Source organism: Primulina tabacum, chromosome 13 (genome assembly GCF_025594145.1).
Source record: "Primulina tabacum isolate GXHZ01 chromosome 13, ASM2559414v2, whole genome shotgun sequence".
Taxonomy (NCBI): domain Eukaryota; kingdom Viridiplantae; phylum Streptophyta; class Magnoliopsida; order Lamiales; family Gesneriaceae; genus Primulina; species Primulina tabacum.
In genome coordinates this window covers 32,842,855-32,870,850 of record NC_134562.1, presented here as the reverse complement: position 1 = coordinate 32,870,850, position 27,996 = coordinate 32,842,855, and the positions used below count along the sequence as shown (strand labels likewise).

General features: G+C 34.6%; 7 protein-coding genes across 11 annotated transcripts; 4 read left to right on the top strand and 3 right to left on the bottom strand.

The window, feature by feature from the left end:
* Positions 1-2,025: 2,025 nt before the first annotated feature.
* Positions 2,026-5,882, top strand: LOC142522423 (zinc finger CCCH domain-containing protein 18-like). 5 transcript variants are annotated; one of them, XM_075625800.1, is made up of 8 exons: positions 2,026-2,265; positions 2,992-3,950; positions 4,036-4,203; positions 4,292-4,471; positions 4,622-4,698; positions 4,870-5,031; positions 5,113-5,227; positions 5,362-5,882. In XM_075625800.1, the coding sequence occupies exons 2-8, from the start codon at positions 3,001-3,003 to the stop codon at positions 5,432-5,434; spliced, it is 1,725 nt and encodes a 574-aa protein (XP_075481915.1). In that variant the 5' UTR covers positions 2,026-2,265; positions 2,992-3,000; the 3' UTR covers positions 5,435-5,882. The 5 variants fall into 5 exon arrangements, with proteins under 5 accessions (XP_075481915.1, XP_075481914.1, XP_075481919.1 ...); XM_075625799.1 differs by having other exon boundaries at positions 2,028-2,265; positions 2,995-3,950; XM_075625804.1 differs by having other exon boundaries at positions 2,031-2,265; positions 2,995-3,950; positions 5,137-5,227.
* A 1,622-nt stretch (positions 5,883-7,504) lies between these two features.
* On the top strand, positions 7,505-8,201 carry LOC142522449 (uncharacterized). The gene is made up of 2 exons (XM_075625860.1): positions 7,505-7,730; positions 7,833-8,201. The coding sequence occupies exons 1-2, from the start codon at positions 7,577-7,579 to the stop codon at positions 7,979-7,981; spliced, it is 303 nt and encodes a 100-aa protein (XP_075481975.1). The 5' UTR covers positions 7,505-7,576; the 3' UTR covers positions 7,982-8,201.
* Positions 8,202-9,927: 1,726 nt separating this feature from the next.
* On the top strand, positions 9,928-11,786 carry LOC142523401 (uncharacterized). Its single transcript, XM_075627183.1, has 4 exons — positions 9,928-10,276; positions 10,366-10,415; positions 10,501-10,582; positions 11,561-11,786. The coding sequence occupies exons 1-4, from the start codon at positions 10,066-10,068 to the stop codon at positions 11,605-11,607; spliced, it is 390 nt and encodes a 129-aa protein (XP_075483298.1). The 5' UTR covers positions 9,928-10,065; the 3' UTR covers positions 11,608-11,786.
* Positions 11,787-14,183: 2,397 nt separating this feature from the next.
* LOC142522463 (small ribosomal subunit protein eS8) lies at positions 14,184-16,399 on the top strand. The gene is made up of 5 exons (XM_075625884.1): positions 14,184-14,330; positions 14,435-14,507; positions 15,187-15,514; positions 15,667-15,839; positions 16,151-16,399. Exons 1-5 carry the CDS (start codon positions 14,327-14,329, stop codon positions 16,230-16,232), a joined length of 660 nt encoding a protein of 219 aa, XP_075481999.1. The 5' UTR covers positions 14,184-14,326; the 3' UTR covers positions 16,233-16,399.
* A 109-nt stretch (positions 16,400-16,508) lies between these two features.
* Positions 16,509-20,308, bottom strand: LOC142522462 (putative MO25-like protein At5g47540). The gene is made up of 11 exons (XM_075625883.1): positions 19,798-20,308; positions 19,172-19,333; positions 18,902-19,020; positions 18,326-18,400; positions 18,144-18,237; positions 17,644-17,703; positions 17,421-17,489; positions 17,227-17,325; positions 17,061-17,105; positions 16,861-16,963; positions 16,509-16,785 (listed from the first exon to the last, which is right to left on the bottom strand). The coding sequence occupies exons 1-11, from the start codon at positions 20,041-20,043 to the stop codon at positions 16,676-16,678; spliced, it is 1,182 nt and encodes a 393-aa protein (XP_075481998.1). The 5' UTR covers positions 20,044-20,308; the 3' UTR covers positions 16,509-16,675.
* Positions 20,309-22,048: 1,740 nt separating this feature from the next.
* On the bottom strand, positions 22,049-25,193 carry LOC142522331 (beta-1,2-xylosyltransferase). The gene is given in 4 exon segments (XM_075625637.1): positions 22,049-23,202; positions 23,204-23,251; positions 23,359-23,508; positions 24,311-25,193. Coding segments are annotated over 4 exon segments (1,665 nt in total). The 5' UTR covers positions 25,103-25,193; the 3' UTR covers positions 22,049-22,527.
* Positions 25,194-25,221: 28 nt separating this feature from the next.
* LOC142522332 (pirin-like protein) lies at positions 25,222-26,907 on the bottom strand. Its single transcript, XM_075625638.1, has 6 exons — positions 26,750-26,907; positions 26,606-26,655; positions 26,464-26,502; positions 26,315-26,343; positions 25,838-26,004; positions 25,222-25,758 (listed from the first exon to the last, which is right to left on the bottom strand). The coding sequence occupies exons 1-6, from the start codon at positions 26,848-26,850 to the stop codon at positions 25,254-25,256; spliced, it is 891 nt and encodes a 296-aa protein (XP_075481753.1). The 5' UTR covers positions 26,851-26,907; the 3' UTR covers positions 25,222-25,253.
* Positions 26,908-27,996: the final 1,089 nt, after the last annotated feature.

Here is a 27,996-nt window from a genome sequence, read left to right as displayed (position 1 = left end):
GACCAGAATATGATATTCGATTCGAATGAAGGGGTATGTCGTGGATTTTTTATCCGATTAAATAAATGAATAATCAGATATGAGGATGAAGTTGGGTCTTAAAAAATCCTATTAATATCATACTCGAATATCCTATTATATATATATATATATATATATATGATTTTTCGGCAATGATGTTAATTCTAATATGTTTTTGTTGAATGATATTAGTAAGATGAAATGAAGAAAATTATTAATATAGAGATGTTATTTTTGTTGGATAATGATGTTATAATAATTTGTTCATATTAATTTGTTATTTTTTTATATAATATTTAATTTACTAATTTTTATATTTTTTCCTTATTGTTCTTAATAATTTAGTAAATATCCATAATTTATTCGAAATAATTAAAATTTGAAAAAATACAATTATATGTGTTAATATGATATTTGAGTAGATTATGAATATCAATCCTACGACGAATATGAGGATATAGATGAAACTGAATACCCGGTGAGAACGAAGATAAATATAATAAATGAGGATTGACACGGAAGATATGAAATCTTACTTAAACTCGACTCATTGTAATATCTAATTATCGTGCACATGAATCAGTTTAATATTAATATTGAAACTATTTTAATGTTATTTTTTATATATATATAAACATATTTGAATTTAATTGGGAGGATGAGGTACACAACCAAGTCGTACGTAAAATAGTCAAACACTGATATTCCGTAACCGCAAAAAGCGAAGCCCCAAAGAATAGCAGAGTTTTTTACTGCGACAGAACTGCTCTATCCGTTCACGCCCATTTTACCATTTTACCCCCGGGTTGTAAATTTATTCCCCTCCTAAAGTTAAAAAGAAAACTGATTATTAGACTTTGAAAAAAAGGAGGAAACTGCTTTTCCCCTTCCTTCTCGCCCTTTGAAACGGCCCTCCAATCACCCATTTTCCCATTATGCCCTCCTCTCTTGTTCTTTTATACATAATCTATACTTCTGTACTATCTCTACTATTATCTATATCTCTATATTAAATGTGAGGGCTTTAGAATAACTACCTTTCAAAACACCAAAATATTTAATTCCATAATTACCCTTCTTACTCTACTAAAAATCTTTTCAAATCACTCTATATTTTAAATATAAAAAAATCAAGACAAAATTTTCCTTTTAAATCGAACAAATTTTCTAAATCGAACATAATTTCGTGTTAATTATTTAGTTTTATTTAATCAAATTAAAAATAATCTTTTACTAGTATTTCATTAATTCACTGATTATTATAACCCGTGAAGTTTTAAATATATATATCGTGTTCGATGATTTATCGTTCATTTAATACCATGTTCTCAAATTTGGGAAACGAATTTGAATTCGAGACCTAATTATAATAAACTCACATCCAAAATCAAATATACAAATTTTACAAACGTTTATGTATACCCTTTTTTGCGAGGAAATGAAAGAAATTTCGGCGACGTGAGGAATGTATTTCACCTAATTAAGGTGGGTACATTTTAATTATGAATGAATCTAATCATAGTCGTAGCTGTAACAATTATTTGCGATAGACACTGTAGTTTAGAAGAAAAAAATATTGTATAATGACATTATCAATACAAATGTATTGGCCCCCTATAAAAGATAAAATATCCAATCATAGTCATCAATGTTTCTTTCTATCATTTACTTTTTTTATTGAAATGAAATAAATACTGAAATTTTATTTATTAAATTAAAATAAATGAAAAGCACTTCAATCCTCTGGAAAATTTTGAGTAATTTATTGGCAACCTAATTAATGCTGGTGGGAATTTGTTTATCTCAGAAGGGCAATCTTGTAACTGAGTGCTGAAGCTGTCATGATTCCTCAATTATTAATGAACCACTCATTAGCTGGAAATTGAAAAGATTTTTCCTTTTCACTTGGAACGAATAAAAACGACAACTTTGGTCATTTTTTTTGTTAAATTAAATGTAATGTAAAAGGATGTTAAAGTAATAATAAATAGATATTGTTGAAGTGAGGAGTTGAGGGAACTACTACAGTGTGCCCTTTAAAAACATCCAAAATTTGTCATTTTGCTTTGTGAGATTAATATTGTCTCTCTTTCTTTATGCGGTGAAGTTTCTGCATATGGAGTTGGAGAGAGTGAACAAAAAAGAAATGGTTGGAGTGAGAGAGAACGAAGAGTTTCTTGAAATGGGGATGGTGATGGAAGCTTCTTTTCTTGTTTTGTGACCTATTTTTCACGTTTCCAAGTGGTGGGTTGGATTTTCTTGGTTCCAGTATTCTTGTGTTTATCCATAGCGTTGTGGTTGACCCTGTTTCACTCATGGGTTGTGCCGAAAAGTGTGTTTTTTATGTGTAAAGATTGTTTTTTTTTGGTGGATTTGCCTGTCAACTTCTAAATTCTCCGTGTGTTATTTATTTATGTTGTAAGCTTTGGTTTTATTGGATTTTTTTCTTTCCTGAAGGGTTTCTTTGTGATTTGGGATCTTGGATTTTGATTTGCGAGTAGTGAGTAGTAACACGGTAATAATCTGTGGTTTTTTTTTTTTTTGAGTTTCTGTCTGCGAAGACGAGATTTAGTTGTGTAAATTATGTTTTTTATTTAGTCTAATTCTAGTATTCTAACGTAATACATAGGAGATTTAATTTAATGCTTTCCTCTCCGGGAATCCTGTTTTGGATTACTTTTTCGAGTGCATGTGATTTGTGGTTGAAGATCTGATTTACAGTTATTTACTGGTTTTGGATTAATGACTTTTTGGTTCTTTTCTCCTTTTATGGTTAAATAGAATTTCAAATCTCATGAAAAACATGACATCATATGACTAAAGCAAATACAGAAGAAAGTAAAGGGAAAACCCCAATCTTTGATGTGTGCATACGTTATTTTTTGTCAGAAAAACACTGCTTGTTCCTAATTTACTTCTTCGAAAAGAGTTTATTTTTTTACTTATTTTTTTTTCTTGGTGTGCGATAAGTAGATACTCATGGATTCATCTGAAGCTGCAAAGGTTGTCCACGACAGAATCTTGAAGTTGGAACCAGAGCATGTTGCTAGGAAAATCATTGGATTTGTGTACTTGCAAGACCTCCCTGATCAAGAAATGATTCGGTTAGCTTTAGGACCAGATAACTTAATCCACAACTTAATAAATACGGCGAAAAATGCACTTCTTTTAGCCTCAACACCATTAATTTCACCCCCAATTTCTCCAACTACGAATCCAAACACTTTATCAGATTCTCCCATTCAATTTAGTGCTTTTTCGCCTTCTACACCACACCCATTTTCGGCTCCATTTCGAAGGTGTTGGGATCCTCGGTTAGCTTCTGAGCAACAGGCAATTCACAATATGGTGATGAAAGTTGCTCCATACCCTGATTCCGTACCTGATGAATATGGTTTACAAAACCAATTTTTAAGTTTGGAGGAAGCCTCGGAAACTGTTGTCAAGGCAAGAACACGGATGTCGGGGTTTTTGCATGATTACTATTGTCCTGAAGGTGCATTTAGCAATCTGAGTATTAGGGGTAGTAGAAATCCTCATAGCCTTGTGGACTATCCGGTTAAAACTTGTCATTATTTCAACAAAGGATTTTGCAAACATGGCAGTAGTTGTAGGTATTTCCATGATGAATCTTACCCCGAGACATATCCCCATATGTTTGGCCCGAGTCCTTATGAAGTTCCTGGTGATGATCAAGTTTTCATACCTGGATCGCTAGAGAAACTTGAATTGGAGATAGCAGAACTTCTGAGATCTTGGAAAGGCAACCCTGTTTCGATAGCTTCCCTGCCAATGATGTACTATGAGCACTATGGAAAAACTCTACAAGCTGAAGGGTATCTTACTGAAAGCCAAAGACACGGTAAAGCTGGTTATAGTCTAACCAAACTTCTTACACGGCTGAAAAATAGTATTCGGGTGATTGATAGGTACACTTCGGTTATCATTTCTGCTAATGATTTGTTATTTGCCGCTTACTATAAACTAATATTTGGTTTCTTTGATTTGTTTTAGGCCTCATGGACAGCATGCCGTGGTTCTTGCAGAAGATGCTCCAAAGTATATGGATTTTAGAAATGAGAGAAATGACCCTGGCCAGATCGTTTCTGGTTCTCGACAGATTTATATGACGTTTCCTGCCGAGAGCACCTTCACCGAGGAAGATGTTTCGAGTTATTTTAGGTAATACCATCTATATTTCGGCAATTAGATATATGTTATTGAACTGCAATATGAAGTATAATCAATATTCAATTGGTTTCGATTTTAGTACCTTTGGTCCTGTTCAAGATGTTAGGATTCCTTGCCAGCAGAAACGGATGTTTGGTTTCGTGACATTTGCGAATGTAGAAACGGTTAAGCTAATATTGTCAAAGGGAAATCCACATTATGTATGTGGAGCTCGTGTCCTCGTGAAACCGTATCGAGAAAAATCAAAGCTTGTTGAGAGGTATGCCTGCTATCTGATTTTTAATCATTTATTAAAATTTTGCTTCACACCTATTGGCTACAATATGATGTCTGATCTTTGAACTCTGCCAACAACTTTACTCATGTTCGTGTATCTTCTCATTATAACTCGCTTTAATCATCATCGCAGGAAGTACATAGACAAATTTGAGCCTCTGTTCCATCACCACTCATACCCTAAAGATTATGACCCTGAGTTTCAAGCGAGTAAGATATTTGCGATAATCTTGAGATAAACCTTTTATTGATTGGATAAAACCAATTTATTTTTAGAATAAGCATTCCCTTGATGATAAGTGTGCACTACTGGATCATAATTCAAGCGCTTTTCATATAGGCGCGGTATTTTACCATGCTCATATGAATTTTTGTTGACAGGATGGGAATCTTCAAGGTTATTTAGGAAGCAGCTAATGGAAGAACGCGAACATGCCCTTGAACTCGAGACAATGCGACTCTCACAACTTCAGTTTTCTCACAAGCCTGTGGCCAACCAATCTCACTTGTGTTATTCCACAAACAAGCCAAAAGTCCTCGAAGGTTTGTTAACCTCGTACATAATTTGAATCTTAACTTGATATTTAATTAGTGTTACTGCAAAACATACTCGTTTCACATTAGAATTTCCTTATCAAACTTTTGCAGATCATCACCCCAAGTTTCACTCTATAGAATGCTACAATTATCTGCTTGATGTTCTGAACAGTACTGGCTCAACTAGCGATGATAATCTCAGGTATCCTGTCAATATTATTTGCAGTGATCATGATAGGTTGGCGAAATCCGTCCTCTCATTTATCATTTCACCTTTCTTATTCATACGAGTACATTATATATTTAATTCCCGTATTATGTTTTTCATTCATACAGCGCCCAAGGACTGAATCTCCCGGATAGCCCCTTTGCATCAGCAGTCGCTAACAATATTTCGGCGGTCATATAGGTTGCTAACTCGACGCTATAGAGGTGCTCATTAGAGAAATCCACATCTTAGTTTGACAGAACAAAGTTTTCTTTCAACTTGCTGACTAATTAAAGTTAAGCTGCAAATATATGTACCAGTAGAGAAGGAACGACAGAGAGATTCCCTCTCCAATGCTTGGATTGGAAGGTGGAAATAATATTGGATAATACAAATAAGTACTTGCATGCAAGAAAAGTTAACGGTTTCTTAGGATTTTATTTTTGAAATTTTTAGTCGACCCAAAAAAATATATGAGTTCAGAACTTCGATGATTCATCATCAAACGAAGTACTCGATATATCGTACATATTTGAATAACTTGTGTGTGTGTGTTTGTCTATATATAATCTTACTACTGAGACCTCTTCTTCTCAGTGGTATTTTCATGTGTATAATCTTTCTGCAATACCCATATCTTATTTATCTGTCTTGGGTGGGTTTTTCTTCTAGATTTTGGTTATCCAATACATATATATGATCACGTGTAAATTTCAAATATTAATTCGGATCACATATTTTGTTAAATACTAGTTACTCTGCACAAGCGATGCGTGTGTATACAGTCTTTTTTAGCATTATCGATAAACTGAAGTGAAATTTGACAAACTATGGATGAACTAAATTGATATTTGATTTGTTGAAATTTTTTGAAAAAAAATAAAAAAAGTGTAATATTATAATCATATAAGGGTAAAGTTGGAAGAAAAAGTTGGTGTCTTTCTTAGATAGTTACTATCATGTCCTCAACTTTAATAAATAGAAAAGATGAAGTTTGATATCGAAGCTTTTGAAACATGTGCATGTACGAGGGAAATTTTTTTTAGCATGTCTCATATATATATAATGAATACGATTGATAGATAATAAAACAACAGTTGATGGATAATAAAATTATATGTATATGTTTATCAATGAGGTAACATTCACTTATTAGATCCGATAATTCACATGACATTCAATATGACTTTTGTGAGTTTGTCTACTTTCTTAGTAGTTTGTCGGGTTTGAGGCCCACTTTTATGAGTTATTTCTGTCATCTTGATATTTTTTTGTATTTAGTTGTAATTAGTTATTTGATGGTGTTATTGAGTTGTTTGTGATTGATTGTATATACAGTTGATTGATTGTGTACTGTTGAACAACGAAAAAATTTTAAAAATACATTAAGTTTTTATAATTTTTATGGAAAATCTAGTAAGAGATGTTTGGTCAATCAAAGACAATGTATTCAATGACATTTAAAGAGTTACAAGTTTGACCTCATAAATTTCTTTGTAGTATAAAAATGGGTTGGAAAAAATTCATCCTTTTTATCTCATATGTTTGTCTTTTTTTAATTTTAGTATATTATATCAGTCTTAGTCTGCTATATCTGTTTTTTTGGTAATTTAATCTTTTTTCCTGCATAACGCTGACGTGACATAAATGTGGCGTTAACATCAACACTCTAAAACTGACAAAAAACGGAGGATAAATATCTAAGGCAAAAAATGACTAAAATTGATTTTTAAAAAAATTATTGAGGATAAATTTTTGTATGATAATTGTTACGTTTGATGCTTTTAAATTAGATAATTCCTATTTATAATGATATAATTTAATAAAATCCACTGTACATATATTAAATATATAAATATTAGCTAAAAAAACTAATAAATTTGTAGGCAAAAACTTATATGAGACGGTCTCACGGGTCATATTTTGTGAGACAGATATCTTATTTGTGTCATTCATGAAAAAATATTACTTTTTATGCTAAGAGTATTACTTTTTATAGTGAATATCGGTAGAATTGACTCGTCTCACATATAAAAATTCGTGAGATCATTTCACAAGACACCTACTCAGATTTGTAATACGAAAAAAGGGAGGGGGTATGAAGCCAAAAAACTTTTAATCTCTCGTTGTTGACTTGTTTTAATGTCAGCTAAGATTCAGGTAAAATTTAGCCCATTAGGAAGTTGATTTTCCTGGCCCACTCACCCTACCAGGCTTCAAAGGAGGCCCATGGATGCTACTCAATTTTGGCCCAGGACCATTGTTTCACCTCGCAAAAGCCACCTGAGGAGGAGAAGACCGAAGCTAAGAAACAGTGGCATTGCGTTTCAGAAAGAAGGAAGAATGAACACCGATATAACTGCGTCGGTGAAGCCCGAATACCCGGTGATTGATCGGAATCCTCCATTCACGAAGACTGTCGCCAACTTCAATACCCTCGATTACCTCCGCCTCTCCACCATCACTGGCTTCTCCGTCGTTGTGGGCTACCTCTCCGGTAATTACCTTTCTATTTCACTGATTAATTAATTGATAGATCTTTGAAGAATGTGGTGTGAATTTCTGAGTTTTGAATATTCTTGTGTTGAACGTGATTTAGGGATTAAACCCGGAATTAAGGGACCATCGATGGTGACGGGAGGTATGATTGGGTTGTTGGGAGGTTTTATGTACGCTTACCAGAACTCTGCCGGCAGGCTCATGGGTTTTTTCCCCAACGACGGCGAGGTTGCCAAGTACAAGAAGTAATTACCCTCGTGGCTTCTACTTTTTTTTTATGACGTGCTATTATCATTTCCCTCTTTTTGTTTTGTGGGACTGCTGCTTTGAGACCAAGCTATGTTGGCCTTTCTGATATAATCTTTTTTCTGAGTATCTGTAAGAAGCAATGGACCAATTGTATGATGCTCTTAATAACTACTCGTGGTTTCTGAATGCGGATGAATGTTCATATTTTCTTGGGTTGAAATTGTTTGTTTTTAGTCACAGTATTTTGGCCAACGATTTCGAACACCATTAGCCGCAGTCTGTGGATAGTCTCTTGTTTAACTCCGATAATCGTTTTTTTCTTTCTGTGATATCTCATGGTGCTATGATCCCCTGATATGTTTGGGTTAGCTGCATCCTTTCACTGTTTCTGTTGTTCGAACCTTGTCTGTGCATTTGTTGGTAAAGAAGAGCTTATATGTGTTATTTGGACTTGTTTAAGAAAGGAATTCTTGATTGATTTGCTTGGTGTCCATATGAGTTTTGTCACTCGGAATTTCAGAAACTTGGAGCAACTACTTGAATGTTAATTAGAGCATTCTTGATAATATTTCAAGCAAGTAAAATTTACATATTGATTCCATATTGTTGTTTGCTGCAAACCAAACATTATGTTAGCTCATCTTAACAAAATTTAGCATGTCAACCATATAGAGAAAATTGTTTTTTTCAAATTATCATTGACATTGATCTTAATTGACGAGTTCTGGGCATCCCAGTATCTTTGACATTATATGAAATTGTTGAAATGCATCACCCTGAGTGGATTCTTCGCCAATTTAGAATGCTACGGGACATTCCACGGTATCTGAAATGATGACAGATTTCATAACTCGTTGAAGGGAGGAATGTAAATGATAACTAGAAAGCTCATCAAATGTTTAGAGAGTGGCTCAATAACCACAAAACATAATTTCCTTCTAATGAACCCTAGTAGGGGTTAGGAATAGAAGGAATACATGGAGAAGAAAGGGTAAAATCAAATGTAGTAGTTCTTCGATGAGCGTGGTCAATTTACTAGGGATACTACTTTGCTGTTACTGGTGATGCTTCAAAGATATTTGTTATTTTGTTTCAATTGACACGGCGAGTCCATCTACGTCTTCAATTTCCTATGACGCATAATCTAGATCATACGAATGGATTGTTACATGCTCGATATACCACAACCCATCGAGCAATATCGGCTTCAGATGTTACACGTCAAGATTTAATGCATCATATTCCAAACCTCAGATTTGCACAATATTCACATTCATATGGAGAATATACATTAATGCCCCGTCTTAGATGTATACTTTCACGAATTGTGTTCCTTTCTTTTCAGCAGGTATTGAGATAATACAACGGGGTTTATATTGTTTTGGTCATACAAGGCCTACCCATATGACCAAAACATTGGAAAATTTCATGTTACTTTTAGGGTAATTTAGGTCTTCACATATGAGGTCTACTAAAAAACAATGTTTGACTTTACATGTATCGATAAATGTTTACATTTGTATGGACTCGGGACAATAATTCATATGAACTCAACCCTTTTCACCTGGTCGAGTCGTGATTTCATTGAGTGGAACACTACAGCTTGATCCAGACGTTGGCATCTTAAATCGAATTTTGAAACCTCAAACAAGCAATGAATGTGACAACATGACTCTTGTGCTATTATTATTCGCCCTAGAAATCGATCATAGCGTCTGGCAAGTTTTGATAGCAAAAAAAAAAAATTTCTAATTTTAATTTAGTTCATCATTTTATTTAAAAATATTTAAATTCCACACAAATAATAAGAATAATTCTAAATCAACAATATATTGAGCAAGGGTGAGATTGAAAGCAAATTTTCAAAAATCGAATTTATTTTGAACTAGAAAAATTTAATTGAATCTTTTTTTCCCCTCAAAATGGTTTTATAAGGACAAAAAATATCATTTTGGGAAAATCGATGTTGGATCATTCTCCAATTCGACGTGGACCAATCTCGACTTCGCCAGCTCCAATGGCTGAAAATTGCTACCCGATTTAACTGGAACAACGGCCACAATTTCAGTTGCACTTTTCCGAAAATGAATGCGGCTCCGATCTTCTCATCCCTTCAGTTCATCCCCAACCCATACCATTCCTCAAAAACAATCTTCATTCCAAAGCCTGCAGCAAACTTCCCAACCAAAAATTCCCCATCAACTTCGAAAATCAGCGGTGTTACTGAGCTTTCTGCGTTTACTTCAGACCCACCTCAGCCGGAGCTCACTTGGCAAATTGTGATCGGCTCTTTGGGTAAAATAAACAAGATTTTACTTCTTTTGCTTTCCTTCAACCACGATTTAAATTATACATAAATATGTTTATATATTTCATTTGTGCAGCTGGTGTAACGCCTTTCGTGGTCGCTGGGATTCAGTTCAGCAAGAGGATTGTAAGTAACTCGATCTGGTGATCAAGTGTAAGTAGTAAGCTTCCATATTTGTGTAACTTTGGTGGTTGGAATGTCAAAACGGCAGGTGGCACAGAAGAAGTGTAATGTGTGTAAAGGGTCGGGTCTGGTCTTGAGGGACAAGTACTACTTTCGATGCCCTGGTTGTGGTAGGCATACCAGTTACTCTCTTGTAATCACTGCCATCAGTTTCGTCTTGCTTGCGCCTCGCTGCTGTCCAGCCATGAATCAAACCCGTTTTCGGGTTTAAAAATATAGGTCTTTATGTGCTATAAAATTTTGTTTGAGTCTAGTATGAACGTCAGGAACTCTAAGCAAGATCGAACATAACATAAGTTGAAAAGTTTTTGTTTCGGAAAAGTCAAGAATATCTCCCAAAGCCCGATATCAAATCTGAGTCGTCGTATTTTGGGATGCTATAAATTGTTGATAAGAGATCAGACCGGCAGCAATGCCATACGAAAGACAAAGGCTACTTTGTGTGTGTGTGTGTGTACACATACATATATTTACACTTTTCCTAAATTTTTTAACTAAACTAAATATATATGTTGGAGAAACTCATAAGTCATAAACCACATACTACGTCAGACTAAATCATTAAGAATTTGACTGAAAACTTAAGCGAAAACGTACCTGAAGTCATAATCCCGAATTTTGTATAACGTGTTTTGATCTTCCAAATCTACGCGATCATTTCTTGAGAGAATTTTTTAGTTTTCTTTTCTAAACTATTTTCTCAACGAGGAAAAAATTAGGGAACGTGACGCAGCGTGATCTAGGGAACGTGACCTATATATAGATAATGTCTATCGATATCTTCTTATATTTCTGTTTTAATGTTTTTGTCCATTATAAAAACAGAAATTATACCTACGTCTCTATACATTAAAGACTCACAACATAGTAGATATATTAAAACCCAATAACCCGAAATTTTAGTTGATCACTTTATTTTCGACTTAACTTAACAAACAACCCACAACGCATAATTATTCACGTAAATAAAATTAATCTAACAATATTGGCTCTCATTATATGTATTTTATGAGAGCTGCACTTTATGTGCATGGAACTAGTGGATTTACTTGCCCATTTGTTCATTTTATGTATGCTGATCATGGCAGGTGGATTTTTGCCATGGCAGTCGTGGAGGCGATTCTTTACTGGTTAAAGTTACAGAAGCCAATCATCATGCATGTTTAGATTGTTTTGCTTTTTTCACGTTACTCCAAGATTATACATTGTATAAACTGAGAGGCATACTTTCAAAAGGAAAACTGCTGTATCGCATGAGCCAAAAGCTGCAACGATCAAACAAATTATTTACTCGTACAATTTGGTTAACGACTAGGTAAATTGCAGCATGCTCTTCTTGTGCATACATATTAACAATTTCCTGTCGGAACAACCTTCCATTCTGCATTCTAGTTTGATGTCCGTTGTTCACCGCGACGAAAGGTTATCAATAGACTCCGATATATCCTCTGCTGGTTCATTATTACTCTTAGAATCTAAACCATTGAATCTTTGTTCATTTGAATCGTATTTATGCATGATTAGGTGTCGAAATATGTTCGTCATTTGGGGATTTTGGATATATATTCTCAAGATCACATCAAGAACAATCGACCAAGTTTTCGAGTTCCAGTTTTTATAATTCATTAAATGGAACTAAAATATTACTCAGTGGTAATAATCAGGCTCATGCTTGAGGTTAGGTACGTGAGGTGGTCGTCTCCAAAAAAATTTATTCAATTAGCTTAAAAAATAGTCAAAAAATAATTTTTATTATGCTATACAAAGCCCAATAATTTCAAAAATAAAAAGGATCTTTTAACATTATATTAAGTCTAATTATACTATGAAAGTACGATATTTATCATTTCTTTCAATTTAATATCATTGTAATCAATGATTTAGATAATTAAACTTTAGTATTACATTTTACTTGCAATTATTAAAATTTGGTATTGAGAATTTATAAAGTAATTTGAGCTTCTATTGTGAATAAATTCAATGAAGAGGACAGTGCTAACATTATTGCAGATGATAAAAAATTGGTTAAAAATATATTATTGAAAAACGGTGACATTAGTCGAGAGATCAGATTTTTTAAGTTCGATACAGACCCCCAAAATCCATGTTATGACTAGAGGTTTGAACGAATCAAATCGAGTCGATATTAGTAAAAATTTTGATGTTGAATTCGGCTCGAATCAGGTATATTCAAGTTCGAGCCGATTGGAAACTAGAAATTTTAAAAAATGTGACTTGAGTTCGGATAAAAAAGAAGTTTGATTGTGAGTTCGGCTTGAAATCTTCGAAATTATTCACGAGCTTTTCAAACTATTTTTCTCACAATAAGGTTCAAGAATGAAGATTTGAAAGATCGACACTTCCGAAAGACTCGATATACATGAATATTTAATATATAATTGTACTATATTAATAAAATAATAAGACTCACGAGCTATCGAACAAAATAATTTTGAATTAAATTTAGTTCGAAAAACTCGCGAATCATCTTGATTCATTTACAATCTAATGATGACACTGGTAATAAGAAATATGCGGAATTACAAAAAGTTACATGATACATGCAAAGAATAAAGGGTAATAAAGAAAAGTAAAAAAATGATAAGGGCTAAAATCGTAATTCAAGTAGAAACCTGACTAAACACTGTTTTTGACTTGTTAGATGAAATAACAAAATATGCATAATAAATGAATAATAAATTGAAATATGTGCCACCAAGGACATAAGCTAGTTGTTAAAGTTTGAGGTTACGTTGTATGTCGATTATTATGTGAGCATATGCTTGGGATTATGGTCTATGAGTCGGTGTTTGTGGTCGGCAAGTTGGTGTTTGTGGTTATATCTATTGAGTTTATGTCTATTCGTACATATCCTTCGATTTACTATTTCAACCGGGTCAAGGAACCATCGACTCATGTAAGAGGATTCCCATCATGAGTAAACTTTTTTTTTTTAAATAAAAATAATTTGAAATGCGTGAATAAAAAAAATTTCAACAAAAAACACACTATTATAAATCTAATGGGCCACAACGTTTTACTTGAGTGATCTTGAAGACTTGAACCTAGGCCAATACTATACTATCATGGCCCTACAAAAATATTTTATTTTATTTTAAAACTATTTCATTTAATTAGATTTCACATGTTTTATGGAAATAACCGAAATCAATTAGATTTTACCCACTTGAACAAATTATTTTAAAAATGAATAAGTCTCATGTGAAATAGTCTCATGAATCTTTATCTGTGAGATGGGTCAAACCTACCGATATTCCAAATAAAAAGTAATACTGTTAGCTAAAAAATAATATTTTTTCATAGAAAACCCAAATAAGAGATACGTCTCACAAAATACGATCCGTGAGACCGTCTCACACAATTTTTTGTCTTTAAAAATAATTTAAAATTCCCAATATCTGAACCAAATTTTCAAATTAATTCGATAAATTATTTTGAGAGCTAATTGCATAAATCATTTGTGAATAGTTTAAAATTTTATTTTTTTAAAAAAAAAAACAAACACATTTCTCCCTTATGTTATAAAAATCCAGGCACGTTTATTTTATTTGATAACAAAAATTTATGTTTGTTTTTTAGAATCACAATTTAAAAATATGTAAAATTCAACACACAAATATGCGATGACATAAAGATGCAAGAGAAACAGAAATGCCAACGACGTCGTAAAAGAGAAGCACTAAGGGTATATCGGTAATATAACGTGGTTAGGGCTTAGAGTGAGCCTTAATAAAGCCCAAACCACTTGCCTTGCTTCTTCTCTACCTCGCCGTTTTCGTATCTGCACTCTTCTGGGGGATCTATCGTGAACGCAAGGCCTTCCGTCGGCAATCATGGGTACAAGATCAATTTGTTCATCTTTTGTATCTTTACGATAATCATTGTAATGTATTCGGTGTTTATTTCACGACGAAAGTGAGTGAATTGTTGTTTTTCCGTAGGTATTTCTCGGGATTCTATGCACAAGAGGCGTGCCACTGGAGGAAAGAAGAAGGCTTGGAGAAAGAAGCGAAAGTAAAATTTTTTTTTTCAATTTTTCCTTGCTAAATCTCCCCATTTTTTCAAAATTTTCTTGTCTATGAAATTATATATATTTGTGCCTATTTTATGTAATACACTGCGTGCTCGGTTGAATATTGTGTATTCTCTTTTGCCGCAATTGTTTAACCTTTTATGAGTACATTTCTATTTTCGTGAAGTTAATTTCTTTTTTTAATTGGTTTAAGTGTGTTGGATCTTGAAGAACAAAATATTTCATACTTGCGCTCGTTGAGAATTGGTTTCATTTGATCTGACAGATCTTATTTCACTCGTATTTATTGTTGGATAAGCATTCTTAGCTCTTCTCATTCCAATGTTCTGCGTTAGTTTCGCTGTGTTAGAATTTGATTTATACTATGTTATTTTCTTCAAATGTATCTGTTTTCTGTAGAACTAATGCATTTTTTATGAAGGTTTCACTTTTGTTAAATTTTCTCCTTACTTTTTATCCACAAGTTGACTTGTTTACATGTGTTCAATTTTCACGTGAAAAGATTTTTTGTTTGTTTTTGCACCCATTTAAAAAATTGGTGTCGTCTATTCAATCAGATGCTATGCCCTATGTCTGCATTGTTGACATATATATCTTAGGTTCCAATTTTACTTTTTAAATTGTTCTTTATCAGAAGTTGATAGCAACCTATTTTATCAGGTATGAACTCGGAAGACAACCAGCAAACACAAAGATCTCGAGTGACAAGACTGTACGCCGGGTGAGGGTTCGAGGGGGTAATGTGAAGTGGCGTGCCTTAAGGCTGGATACTGGAAACTATTCATGGGGTAGCGAAGCTGTGACAAGAAAGACTCGTATTCTGGATGTTGCTTATAATGCGTCAAACAATGAGTTGGTCAGGACCAAAACTTTGGTGAAGAGTGCTATTATCCAAGTGGATGCAGCACCATTCAAACAGTGGTATCTCCAGCATTATGGAGTTGATGTTGGTAGGAAGAAGAAGACTGCTGCAAAGGCTGAAGCAGAGGTATTATCAAGTCATAATATCCTCTGTAAATTGCAATTGGCTAGGATTTGATGTGTTATCAATAATAAATATTCTGCAGAAAAATATTAATTCACTTCGCAAGATTTAGGAATCAAATTATTGATAAATATTTTTGTTTAATTGGGCTTTAGGAGACTGAGGCAGCTACTACTGAAGAGGGAAAGAAGAGCAATCATGTTAAGAGAAAAATTGAGAAGCGTCAAGCTGATCGCAAGATTGACCCACATCTTGAGGAACAATTCGGTGGTGGCCGTTTGTTGGCTGCAATCTCCTCACGCCCTGGCCAGTGTGGCAGAGCGGATGGGTATGTGCTAACTTGCGTGATTTTATCTTGAACACCTGATTTCACATGCGTAAAAGGTTTTAATGAAATTCTGATTGCACCAAGAACTGGCATCAGTCTGATTGTTTCTTAACATTATAAGAATTGTTTATGCTTCAAGTTTTTGGGGAACTAATTGTCACAATAAAGAGTATCTATTGTATGTACATGCTATAAATTTATTCATGTGTCCAATTGTACTACTTTGTTTGATTTTTAATCACCAAATGTGGGTGCCGATTGCACAAATTATTCAATATTCTTTTGGTCTGACTTAATTTTGTCTTCGTCAGATATATTTTGGAGGGTAAGGAATTGGAATTTTACATGAAGAAAATCCAGAGGAAGAAAGGAAAGGGTGCTGGTGGTGCTTAAGTTGCGAAGATCTCATTGCAACTTTCCATTCTTGAACTTTTTTTTTTTATCTATTTGGTTGTCTTTTGAATGTATTGAACTAAAGTTTACTGCAGTTTTCTAGAGTTGTGTTGAACATTTCAGTTGCCTTACGTATGGCTTATGAGAATTTTGTTAATTTTCTCTTCTTTTTCTTGTTGCTTCAATCTTTTTGCTGCTATTAGATACTTATGGTACAGTTATTCTTGCCCCGATCTTAATTCGCGTTTCAAAAGCGAAAAAAAAATCATACGAGGGGTTCATCTTTCTTTACACAAGGCTCCAATCTCAAAATAAGCTTCAGAAACATAAATGCAAAAGAATCTTGCATTAACGTAAATTATGCTTCATGGCATGAACAAGTCTGTACCGTATGATACTGGTTAAAAACAGGTGATTTTGAAAATAAATAAGAATACATTTCATTATACCACTATTGGTTTGAACAGTACTCCAGAACAGGTAACAGAAGTTGACTGAAATTCCTCAATTTCTTTCACCACTTGAGCTCTGTCTGCCTCGAACAATTCATCCTCTGCAAACAAAAATAGAAGGACCTTAGAATTCAACTTCCCATGGTTGTTAAAGTTGTAACAGAGAAATGCACTACCTTTTTCAATGTTGAAGGCATCTAAGAACCGCAAAAGCTTGCTTTTATTTGCGCACAATATATTGATAATGTCAAGAGGTTTGTTTTGGTTGCACACAAACAACTGGAACGTGGAAATGTAAATACATATTAAAAATATATCAAACTAGTTGAGTTTCATTACGTTTTCGACAAATTGTTAGAAGTATAGTAAGACTAACCTTGAACACACGGAATGCATCAAGCTGTATGCTTTTGTGTGATTCCTGCAGCAATAAATGCAGACACGTGCATGATGAATATGTTGCTGTGTAAAAATTTTATCTTCTTTGGATTATATGATGCTACAAGTTAGTAATAAGAAAGGAATACCAATCAAGTATTTACCCTTAGTAGATTCATTAGAACTCTCATGTTATCCTTGGAGCTGACATAGCTTATCATCACTCCAGTATTCGAACGATCCAGCAAAATATCACCCAGAAGCTGAAAATTGAAGGGATAAACACAAACAGTGTCAGGTCCATGGAAATTGGACATCAACAAGTAAAGTGCCATCAAACAGAACTCTCTCTGTATACCTTGACAGCGTATCGTCTGGTCATGTAATTTGAAGATACCAACAACTTCGAATTGAAATCAGCAAAAAACTAGGGGAAAAGACGTTCATAGAAAGGAAAATATTAGGATCATATCAACTCCTAATGGTTAAAACTAGATAGTTACACGTGAAGGACGTTAAATTATGGAACCAAGTTGCGAAAAAAGAACAATCACGTTTGTGTTACAAGTATCAGATCTTACCCAGACATAATTTGCTGCCAGAAATTCTGCTACTGTAGACTTGTGCCTTGTCATAAGCTCCTGCAAGATATTACAGAAACCGCATAACTTTAGACATATGATACATTCGAGAATGCACGAGAAAGGCCTAATCAGGCGTATTGTTGTAGTATTTCAACAGGCCATTAAGCCTGGTGCATATTAATAAGCTTCGAAGCACGTTAGATGCTGGGTGAGACACTATTGAGGGTATCTTGAACCATTTTACCTAAGACAAATGATAGGAAAGAAAGAGCCTTTTGATTCCAACAGAAAAAAAGAATTCACATTCTGATTTTGTGCTTTAGATCTACCATTTTAAGAAAAGCCAAACTGACTCTACTTACAGAAACAACCAAAAATACATGTTGGGAACCACACTGACTTAGTTGCACATGTAAATTATGTTGAAAATAGATAAAGAAAGGTGATAAAAGAGAAACTCTCTTTTCGAGAGATAGAATAAGAGAATCATAAACAACCTTGAAGGTAGCTGCAACATCCGAAGCAACATCAAAAGTCGGGAGTTGCATGTAATCAAAAAACTTCTTCACATTCTGTGATTTTAACACATATCTGCACGTGAGAAGGGGGAAAGGGAAAGGCGTCTTATTATGCTTGAGAACATGTAAATACATTTCCTAGTATGTAATCTGCTGATTACCTAGCAACAACTTGATGTCGTATGCACTCCCTTAATATTGCTCCAAAATGCAAAGCAATGGCAAAATCCTCATACCTGTAGAAAATACAAAACAGAATTAGTCCACATATATGAATCAACAAAGTTATTCAACTGAAGAAGGTTACAGAAACGTGTTATACATAACACATCTCTTATCCACAAGGAAACATTTCTGAACACGATTACACTTCTTGTCATCAGCCCTTTTACTAAACGGATCAAGTCTTATTTTCTAATTCTCCTAAGCTGATAAATCATTCACCCATTAAATTTGGTCCATAAGCAAGTCTCATGTGATCTATTAAAACAAGAAGCTCCACACAATGCAGACGACGTGTATCATGCATAGTTGTGCTGCCTCTAAAAGAAAACCAAAACTCCTGAGAAAAACTTTCTAAATTTAGCTTCGAACCAATTAAATTATCATGTACAACCATCTTACTATGTATATCCGTTGGTCTCCATTGTACAGTCAAATTTGTGTAAGTTTTAGTAACAAAAAAAGACTATATGTGCATATAGATTAGTTAAAAATCGAGGTCGAAAATAGCTCACCCAGTTAACAACTGATCAATAAGATCAAGATTGGCTTCCAAGTAATCAGAAGCAATCAATCGTGACTGAACCTGCTGTCTTTGCAAATTCGCAACAATTTGAGCGGCATCTTTGCGAGTCTACAAAGAAAACTACTTGTCAATTATATGTTCAGACAACAAAGTGGTGTACATCCAATCTCTTGCGATATTTTTTAAGGAAAATTAAAAAAGAAGGTATATATCTTCAGCTGAAAAGAACCGAAATACAATATCAAATCATTGTGCTTGCCTCAAAGTTCAATTTAGGGAGACACGAAATGAGGAGTCGCAGGGTGTCATCACTAAAGAACTCTTGAGTCAATTGTGCACAAGCTTCGGCTACAGGTTCTGAATCTTCGATGCCGTAAAGAATCCCCTTCAGCTCCCTGATAAGTGCATCCAACTGCTCCAACTGAAATTTAAAGGCCGGAATTTATGATGTGATTAGAAGCTTAAAAAGACAAATCCATCATGGTATTATTCCTGAGTGTGCAAAAATCAGTAGAACTAAATCCCTTGTATTGCCAGCGACCATTTAAATAAGATAGATCAAGAAACAAGACTGTTCTCAATTCAAATTTCTGTTCAAATTCCAAAGCCAATATATATCTGAATCTTTTTCTAAATTTCTGCTACTTCAGTTTCGCCTTTTGTTAGGAGGAAATAATTCAATGGAAAAAGAACACAAAAAAGGAATAAAAGTGAACAATAAACATTTTAAATGAATACCATGCAACCATAAAATCAATTAAAGCTCAATATATACATTAGAATTCCAAACTGAAGAAGAACAATAATAAAAAACGCGACCACATGCATGCGCAAGAACACACATCAATATAATGGATGGACGTTTCTTACGATCACAAAAAACACCTTTTCATCTCGTTTAGACCTGCCGGCGTAAGCGCCCGAATCGAGGTACAAGAGCAATTCCCTCGTTTGACGTACGACCTCGACGGGAGTCCGAGGTTTCTTGGGTTTAAAGAGGTTTTTCATGGAACCGCTACGTAAAAGCTTAGGAACAAGCTTCTTGAAATTCAAGGAAGAAACAGACCTCCTCAAAGGCTGATCATTCTCTTCCTTGTTCATACCAAAAAAATGAGATTCCGCTGACATCATGTGTCCTTCAAAAATCAATGATATTTCTCTCTTTTTTTTTTTGGTCGGAGTTTCACGTACGTATCAATATTGAAGCCGACAGATGAATTGGATAAAAGAGGTTCGTGGGTCGAAAGATTTCTTGTATAATGGAGGGAGAGAGGACAGAATCGGGAGATTAAGCGATCCCATGTAAGGATTCTGGTGTGATTGGGGTTATTGAAGATTTTGAGTCCTTGTCGAAATATGAGAGAGCACAGAAGAAGAAAACCACAAATTCGTAGGATTCGGGAGAACCATTATCTCCAATATTCTTGGGTTTTATACTATAATATGACGATCGATTGTTTTAATTTGTTGAATTTTGTAACTTTTCAAAATTTACACAATTCATCTGAGGTTAAAAATATAAAATTTATATTCTATAGATGTAATATAAGAAGATTATATTTTTTGTGATACGATCTTACATATTTATATATTTGTGATATAAGTTGACTCTGTATCTAAAATTAAAAGTAATATTTTTGACATAAAAATAATATTTTATGAATCGAGTCAAATGAGATAAAAAATTTATCTCACAAGATTGATTCGTGAGACATTCTCATTAGAGTTTTTGTGATATAACATTTTTATCATTAGAACATACCATCAAGCGTGAAATAATTTATATAAAACTCTTTGTTATTCGAACAATTTCTTGAAAAACACGATGTAACAAAATATATTTATTTAGCTTTCTTAAATCAATTCAAAGTATTTTTAGGAAATATTTCTAGATTTTAACATATTGAGTTTTAAATTTGAATATATGAATAATTTATATTGTTTATTGAAAAAAAAATTTTAAAAAAAAAGTTACGCAGAATTAAAAATTCATAATTTTAGCATATAAAAATAAATAAAAAAAAATTTCCGATCCTGGCGTATATCCTCCAAACTCCAAAGTAACAAATTAATGAGTCAGTTGGGTTGGTGGAAGAAAAGGGAACAACAATTATGAGAATAATGTGAAACTTCTGAAGTCACAAGAATAAAAATTAAAAAATGGACCTTTTTGTTCTTTCTAATAATAGTTTTCATGCATCTTGTGCCACCCATTTGTTTGCTTTTAACTATATAATGTAAAACTTTTGTTTCAAAAGATATTATTATATATACACACACTTTCAACTTCAAATGAAAACTGTTTATTAAATGATTTTTATTTTTAGAAATATATAATTCACAAAAATTCATGTAAAATCATCTTGTAGAATAATTTTGTTATACATATTTTCGATTTGACTCAATTCATGAAAAAAATATTATTTTACATATCAAAAGTATTACTTTTCATGATATGTATGAAGTTGAATTGACATGTTTTACGGATATAAAACTTTGAGACCGTCTCACAAGAGATCTACTTTAACATAATTTTGACACTTATAGCTTTTTATTTTCTTTTTCAAAATTTAAAATTTTATAACTGACATCTTTGAATTGTAATTGGGAAATTTGAATTTTTTGGTATTGAATGTCTGCTCCATTGCAATTTTGGTATCTATATTTATCGAATTTCAGTTTTATTCCGTTATTTTTTATTTGCAATTTTAATCTTTTTCGGACGTTACATCATTGCGACGATATGTGTAGTGTCACATCTTTGCGTCCATTTTTTTTATGACAACTTAAACACTGGTTTATGGTAATCTTTATAGATTCTCTACTAAATACGATAAAATCATCATTGAAGTTGAAAAAAATTCCCATCTTTGATTCTAAATTTGGGCAGCCGAGTGTCTCGATTCAAGACACTTCTCCAGTTCGAGACCCACGTAAAGCCCTTCCTCAGACATCCAATAAAATAAAATTGGGCAGGAGATTGAGTTTTCGGCTATGATTATCATATCCAAACACCAAGACAACTCATCTTCGAATGAACTCGAACCTGATACTTACCCAAAACATGGGATCGATCTGATTTTCAGGTTCATGTTTATGGCCAAGCTGATTCCCATGCAAACTTGGTGGTCCCTCGTATTCATAGGGTCTCTTTAAGGCAGAGATAGACCTCTGATGGAAGAGAGTAAGTATTACAGATATATTATACCAAAAGTCACAGCTTTGTAATGGTTTCTCGTGTGCAAAGTTTAAACATCTTATCTCCAAAAGAAAAACGATACAAGAGCTTGCCATCAAGCAGCCCGTCTATCCAAAAATAACTTGAGATCAGATGATTAGCCTTACCGCTGTAACTATGAACCAGACCCCTAAAGGGCAATAGGGGCAAGGAATGTCACTGCGAACCAGCCCCCTAAAGCGTAATGGGGTCAAGGAAAGAGCAATAGGGAAGAACAGCCTAAGACAAATTAGCTGACACCGCTGCCTATCTTTTGCCACAGCTCTGCGTGAATACCTGCTCGATAATCAATAATCATCTATAGAACATGTCCTTAAACCTGTCAAACCTTTGAATGACTTGAAGAAGAAAAACCAAATTTCAAATACGTGACAGCATCAGCACCCAAGACTTGTCAAAATGCTACTCAGTTCATCGATAACTAGTCGAGGGTCAGCATACGATCCATCAAGATTTATGGCATGGTACTCCAACCCTTTCCATTGAGCAATCAATGCAAAATGTGGGCGCCTATATTCACTACTAATTATCTCTAAAATCACAGTTATAGACGTCGCAGAAATAATATGGGTGAGACCCGCCCCATGAGCACCAATTATGACAGAAGAATCTTGGATGGCTCGAACCTGCTCTTTCATGTTCATGTGTGCAAATAGCCCATTAACGACATTTAATTTACAGTTGGAATGGTTTAAAGCCCATAGTTTTACTGAATCATACACTTCTTGCTCGTTACTGAGTCTTGTTTGTACCTTGCCGCCATGACGGGGATGAGCAAGATAATCCTCTCGTCGTACAAAGAGGATATTGTGATGCGAGACTGACTTATGAATATGACGTCTATCCGTTGGAAGCCCAAAGGCTGCCCTTAACATCTCACCGAACTCAGACAATCGAGCTGTTTTCCGATCATCCGGTTTTTGCCAAAGATCATGCGCAGATGCCCCTTGGCAGTTAATATTTTCAGAAAGACCCTTAAATAGAGAAGTTTCATATCCCAATGGTGCTAGAATAGCATGGCGGAAACAAACAGGGCCACTTAGATTCTTAGCAGTAAGCAAGGCTTGAAAATAAAGCTGTCCATGTTTCTTCCAAGCGAGTCTGATTTGTCAAAGAATATAGCAATGGTTTATTTATTTATCGTGCAAAATTGAACAGTATAACACAATAAGAAATTTGCCTAATAAGGAAAAACCAAGAAGGCATACCTCACAATGGCCATCTATAAAAACCAAGCGTGGTCTATAAGGCAAGCCAGTAACCCTGGAAGCCACATATGCACTGTACCAATCCGTAAAGGTATGAAATAAGTTGGCATATTCAAAGCGAGTGACTAAAAGCGTTGGCTCCTCGATCCACTAAAATACAAAAATTTGAGAAATGTTAAAACAAAACCAATGGCACGAATGACATGGGACAATATAAAGAGTTCCTGATCCTGTTATGATGTTAAAGAGGGATACATCATCTCGTAGGCAAGTAAAACCCCAACAAAAATGATATAAAGAATCTACTAAAATTAGTTTCGCCAGCCAAATAAACTTTTTATCTTGAATGTTTTTCGAGCATGGATTAGACTCTGCATCCACAATGCCAGTCTAGATCATTCCATTCTCCACATTTTACTGCACGACAACAGGATTTCAAGGCTATTCGCTCCATTACTCTGTCCATAAGTTTCACAACCATGGAAAAGCTATTAGTTTCTTCACCCATCCCTTGTAATTTTTCAATTTGATTGCGAAACTTAAGTAACAAAGGGAAAGAGCAGACCTTTCTGAAGCCATAGTTCTCAACTTTTTAACTCCATATAATAACCAGGGTATCTACTGAAATCTCTTCGAATAAAATCAAATTTCATACAAAAGTAGAATTCACTTATGGATATACGACCAAAATCCAATAGACTGGAGCTATTAATGCACATTTCCAGATTATCTGAAGAATCCTGAATATCTCATTCAAGTACTTTCCATACAAGAACAAGAAGATTCTAGTTTCCTTATCCTCACTATTTATCGCGTGCAATTAACAATGCTTCCTTCGATGATCCAATCATCAGGATTATTTCACGAACCCGAATTAGAATCCAAACCCAAAGCTACCAATTCAATTCCAAAGATCAAAACTTCAGATACCGGAAAAACAAGACAAACTAACCTCAGAGCAAGTAAATTCAGTGGCGTCAACTAACCGGATCGAATCGATCAATCCACGCATGGTATGCCTGTGCACAGCACCTTCTGGTAAATATTTATCCAAAAATTCCTCATCCACCAGCTTCTCTCCAATTCTTGATCTATCACTAACCTTAATCTGGAAAGCCCCATCCTCAAAATACGGCAACTCTTCATCTTCTCCTCTCCCTATCACACTCTCCAACTTCTCGCCCCCGTTGGACATCGAAATCCTATCCTGAACCATCCGGATTCTTCCTCCTTCGCATATCGAACTCCTCAAAGTCTCGCTGTAAAAACACCTGAACCACCCATCAGCGCCGCCAGATGGGGAGATTTTCCGTGGGTGATCTGAAATGGGTCTCAAAGGGTCGACTCTCTGAGTGTACCCGTTGCCAAAATATGCTTCGCAAGACCTGAATGGCGTATTGGGGTTGTGTGACCATGGGAGGTACGAGGGTAATATTGGCCAAGGCTTGACAGCGAGAGGGAGGCGAGGCGGGGAATATCCCGAGGAGGAGAGAATAACCGGCGGTGGATGATGGTGTTCCGGGTGGGAGGAGAAGTAATAGTAGAGATAGAGGAAGTTTAATGCGAAGAGAGAGAGCAGAATCTTCAGCTTTTGGCCGTTCATGTTGGTATGGAAGGGAGCCGTGTGCGGCGTGTGTACATGTTTCCTTTTAGACGTTACTTGAATCAGATTATGCTTAGAGTAGGCAAGTAGGCCACCAGATCTAGCCTGTTTATACTCGAGTGTGGCCAATAAATTGATCATATTTTCTACTTTTCTTTTCGTTTTTCTCCCAACAACATCACTAATTTCATGTCAAGTTTTTAAATATGTTAACAAATCGGTCAGTTAAAGAAAAGGGAACCTCGAGATCAAAACAAAGCACAAAGGGACAAAATATAAATAAAGCTAAAAACTAATGACCAAATCCAACAGTGGATTCGGAATTCCAGTATCTTGCTTTCTCAAATCCATTGATGTAATTCTCATAATCTTCAATAGTCTGGTCTATCTGTTCTTGAGTATTCATCACAAATGGTCCATACTGCACAACAGGCTCTCCCAATGGCTCCCCTCCAACCAAAATAAACCGTAATGATTTCGAGGACTTGTTGTATGCATCCAAGCCGTCACCCGACCCAAGAAGCAAAAGGTGGTGTGCTGATACGGGTAATGATCGTGAATTTCCGAATATCCCCTCGCCCTCCAGAACGTACACGAATGCATTCCAAGACATGGGTATGTGTTGTAGGATGCGAGCTCCGGGCTTGAGAGTGAAGTCCAAGTACATTGTAGGGGTCCTGGTGTATATTGGTGACTTAACTCCCATTGCTTCCCCTGCTATAACTCTAACCTTGACTCCATCCTTTTTAGCTTCTTGAATGTCCTCACTGTTCATTTCTTGATACCTTGGCTCTATCCTGTGGAAAAAGGTAAATATGATCAGTTTCAAAACAAATCAAATCAAATCCGCTAAATTTACAAAATATGGGAACTCACATTTTATATCCGGAGGAGAGGTTAATCCACAGCTGCAAACCTTTTTGAGTTCCTTGAGATGCAGGCATTTCGGAGTGAACTATTCCTCTCCCTGCAGTCATCCATTGCAAGTCACCAGCTTCGATGGTGCCTTTGTGCCCCTCAAAGTCTTCATGCGTCACCGCTCCCTGAACGACACATGTATCAACCGTCTATTTCGCGATTTCTTTGACTTATAAAAAAATAATCACGCAAATTTAGCCGCGTTGCCGGCATGGTTTAGTCTTTTTTTAAAATGTTTTGCAAAGTTTCTAGGTGGTTTCAGGCTCTAGGACATGATGCAGCATGTCTACCTAATGCGTCGACATTCAACCATAAATAAAGTACAGCATTAAAGAAAAAATATTACCAAATTTAAATACATCAAGTCCCAACATCAGAATCTCTAAATATTGTAACTGCACAAAACAGAGGAGGTTGAAGTGTGAGTTTTATTACCTGGAGCATATAGGTGACCGTCTCAAATCCTGTAAAATGGTACAGAAAAACCAATTCAAATCGTTTAATTAACGTCTGAGATTAAAAAAAATCTTAAACACTTGACAGATTACTATGATGGAACTTCGATTTAATGGTCGATATCAAACCTCTGTGCGGGTGGTCGGGAAATCCAGCAGGAGAAGACACTGTGTCCACATTAACACGTAATAAGTTATGGATGACCAGAATCTTGATCTTAATAAAAACTCATATTCAATCAAAAACAGGCGAAAAATAGAGACAACCCACCTGAGAATTCATCCAAAAGAAGAAAAGGGTCAAAATGTTTCAGCTCAAACCTGCCAAAAAAAAAAAAACCACCGGAATATCTAACTGTATCTAACTGTCCATTTCAAGGAAAAAATCAAAAATCAGTATCTGTTTTTTTGTTACCTTCCAATGCTTCTTCTCACAACAGCACCGACGCCTTCTTGTTGGGGCCTCGCCAGCAATTTTCTGGCAACTGGCCGAGGATCCATGACAACATTTGACATGTCTGTTTCTTTGTATTTTTCCTTTTGTCTCTATGTTTTTGTGAAGGTTTCATGAATCTGCGCTGTGTATATATATAGTCGGAAAGAGGGAGGGAATCAGGAAACTTGAAATCCGTTCATAGTCAAAGTAATAAAGTGGGTCCCACGTGAGAGGTTCCTTGTGATCCAGGATCATTTGGCGTCAGCATGACGCTACCCGTATGTCATCTTACAACATTTTTGATTTTTTTTAAAATTTTTATTATACCACTCAAGCCACTTAATGATTTTCTTTGAATGTCATCTGTATAAAAAAAAAATTCCGCCATTGTCATCTGTATGAATCTTGATCGCTAAAATTTCAATTCAATCCGTTCCATGAAAAAAATCGCGGTTTATTAACTTTTAAAATTTTGAGTTTCGATCAATTAAATTTTTAAAATATAGTTTTTGTACGCTAAATTTTAATTTCCTTGACATGATTTAATATTTAGTCCAACCAGGCTTTCAATTCGTTCATGCTCGCGACCGAGTAAGCTCATTGGAGGTTGGAATAGAAATATTTAGGATGACGCCATTATTTAGCAAGCATGACATCATTAAGCAATAATATTTTGAAATCAATTTTTTTAAAATTGTGGTGGAAAATCTCAAATTTTAGTTCACAAAAGCCTAGCTGTATCGCTGACTATGGGTGAACTGCACTTTGCCTCCTTCAACCTATACCGAGCATTAAATTAAATTTAATCCCATATTTACTCTACGCGATCAATCAAATTTATCCCAATATTATTATTAAATATTTCGTTTTTCGTATATATATCTATATTTTTATACTATTTTATTAAGTTTGAGATACTTAGAGTAATTAACTTTGGTATCATGGTATGTTTTTATAATTATATATATTAATAAAATTTAATGTAAGTTATATGTAGTTCAGCGGATAGAATCATTGTTTCTTGGGGTTTAGGTTATAGTTTCAATTTTTATTGAATTCATTTTTTTTATTTTTTTATTTTTCATTATATATCAAAATTACAGTGTTGTCCTTCATTATTTGTTATAATTATATGTTGATAATCACTTAAATATAAATCAATAAATTATAAAAAATATTATATAAGCACGCAACGCATGCGTCGATGTACTAGTTATATATTTAGT

Coding starts and splice junctions, on each gene's coding strand:
- LOC142522423 (XM_075625800.1), top strand. CDS start 3,001: ATGGATTCATCTGAAGCTGCAAAGGTTGTCCACGACAGAATCTTGAAG. Junction 4,204..4,291: donor GATGTTTCGAGTTATTTTAG/GTAATACCATCT, acceptor TTTCGATTTTAG/TACCTTTGGTCCTGTTCAAG. Junction 5,032..5,112: donor CAAGCCAAAAGTCCTCGAAG/GTTTGTTAACCT, acceptor GTTTCACATTAG/AATTTCCTTATCAAACTTTT.
- LOC142522449 (XM_075625860.1), top strand. CDS start 7,577: ATGAACACCGATATAACTGCGTCGGTGAAGCCCGAATACCCGGTGATT. Junction 7,731..7,832: donor CGTTGTGGGCTACCTCTCCG/GTAATTACCTTT, acceptor AACGTGATTTAG/GGATTAAACCCGGAATTAAG.
- LOC142523401 (XM_075627183.1), top strand. CDS start 10,066: ATGAATGCGGCTCCGATCTTCTCATCCCTTCAGTTCATCCCCAACCCA. Junction 10,277..10,365: donor AATTGTGATCGGCTCTTTGG/GTAAAATAAACA, acceptor TCATTTGTGCAG/CTGGTGTAACGCCTTTCGTG. Junction 10,583..11,560: donor CTTTCGATGCCCTGGTTGTG/GTAGGCATACCA, acceptor TGATCATGGCAG/GTGGATTTTTGCCATGGCAG.
- LOC142522463 (XM_075625884.1), top strand. Junction 14,508..15,186: donor GCTTGGAGAAAGAAGCGAAA/GTAAAATTTTTT, acceptor CTATTTTATCAG/GTATGAACTCGGAAGACAAC. Junction 15,515..15,666: donor CTGCAAAGGCTGAAGCAGAG/GTATTATCAAGT, acceptor ATTGGGCTTTAG/GAGACTGAGGCAGCTACTAC.
- LOC142522462 (XM_075625883.1), bottom strand. CDS start 20,043: ATGATGTCAGCGGAATCTCATTTTTTTGGTATGAACAAGGAAGAGAAT. Junction 18,238..18,325: donor CGACATCAAGTTGTTGCTAG/GTAATCAGCAGA, acceptor TCTCACGTGCAG/ATATGTGTTAAAATCACAGA. Junction 17,490..17,643: donor TGGCAGCAAATTATGTCTGG/GTAAGATCTGAT, acceptor CTTTTCCCCTAG/TTTTTTGCTGATTTCAATTC.
- LOC142522332 (XM_075625638.1), bottom strand. CDS start 26,850: ATGTCAAATGTTGTCATGGATCCTCGGCCAGTTGCCAGAAAATTGCTG. Junction 26,503..26,605: donor TCTTTTGGATGAATTCTCAG/GTGGGTTGTCTC, acceptor ATGTGGACACAG/TGTCTTCTCCTGCTGGATTT. Junction 25,759..25,837: donor CTCTCCTCCGGATATAAAAT/GTGAGTTCCCAT, acceptor CTTTTTCCACAG/GATAGAGCCAAGGTATCAAG.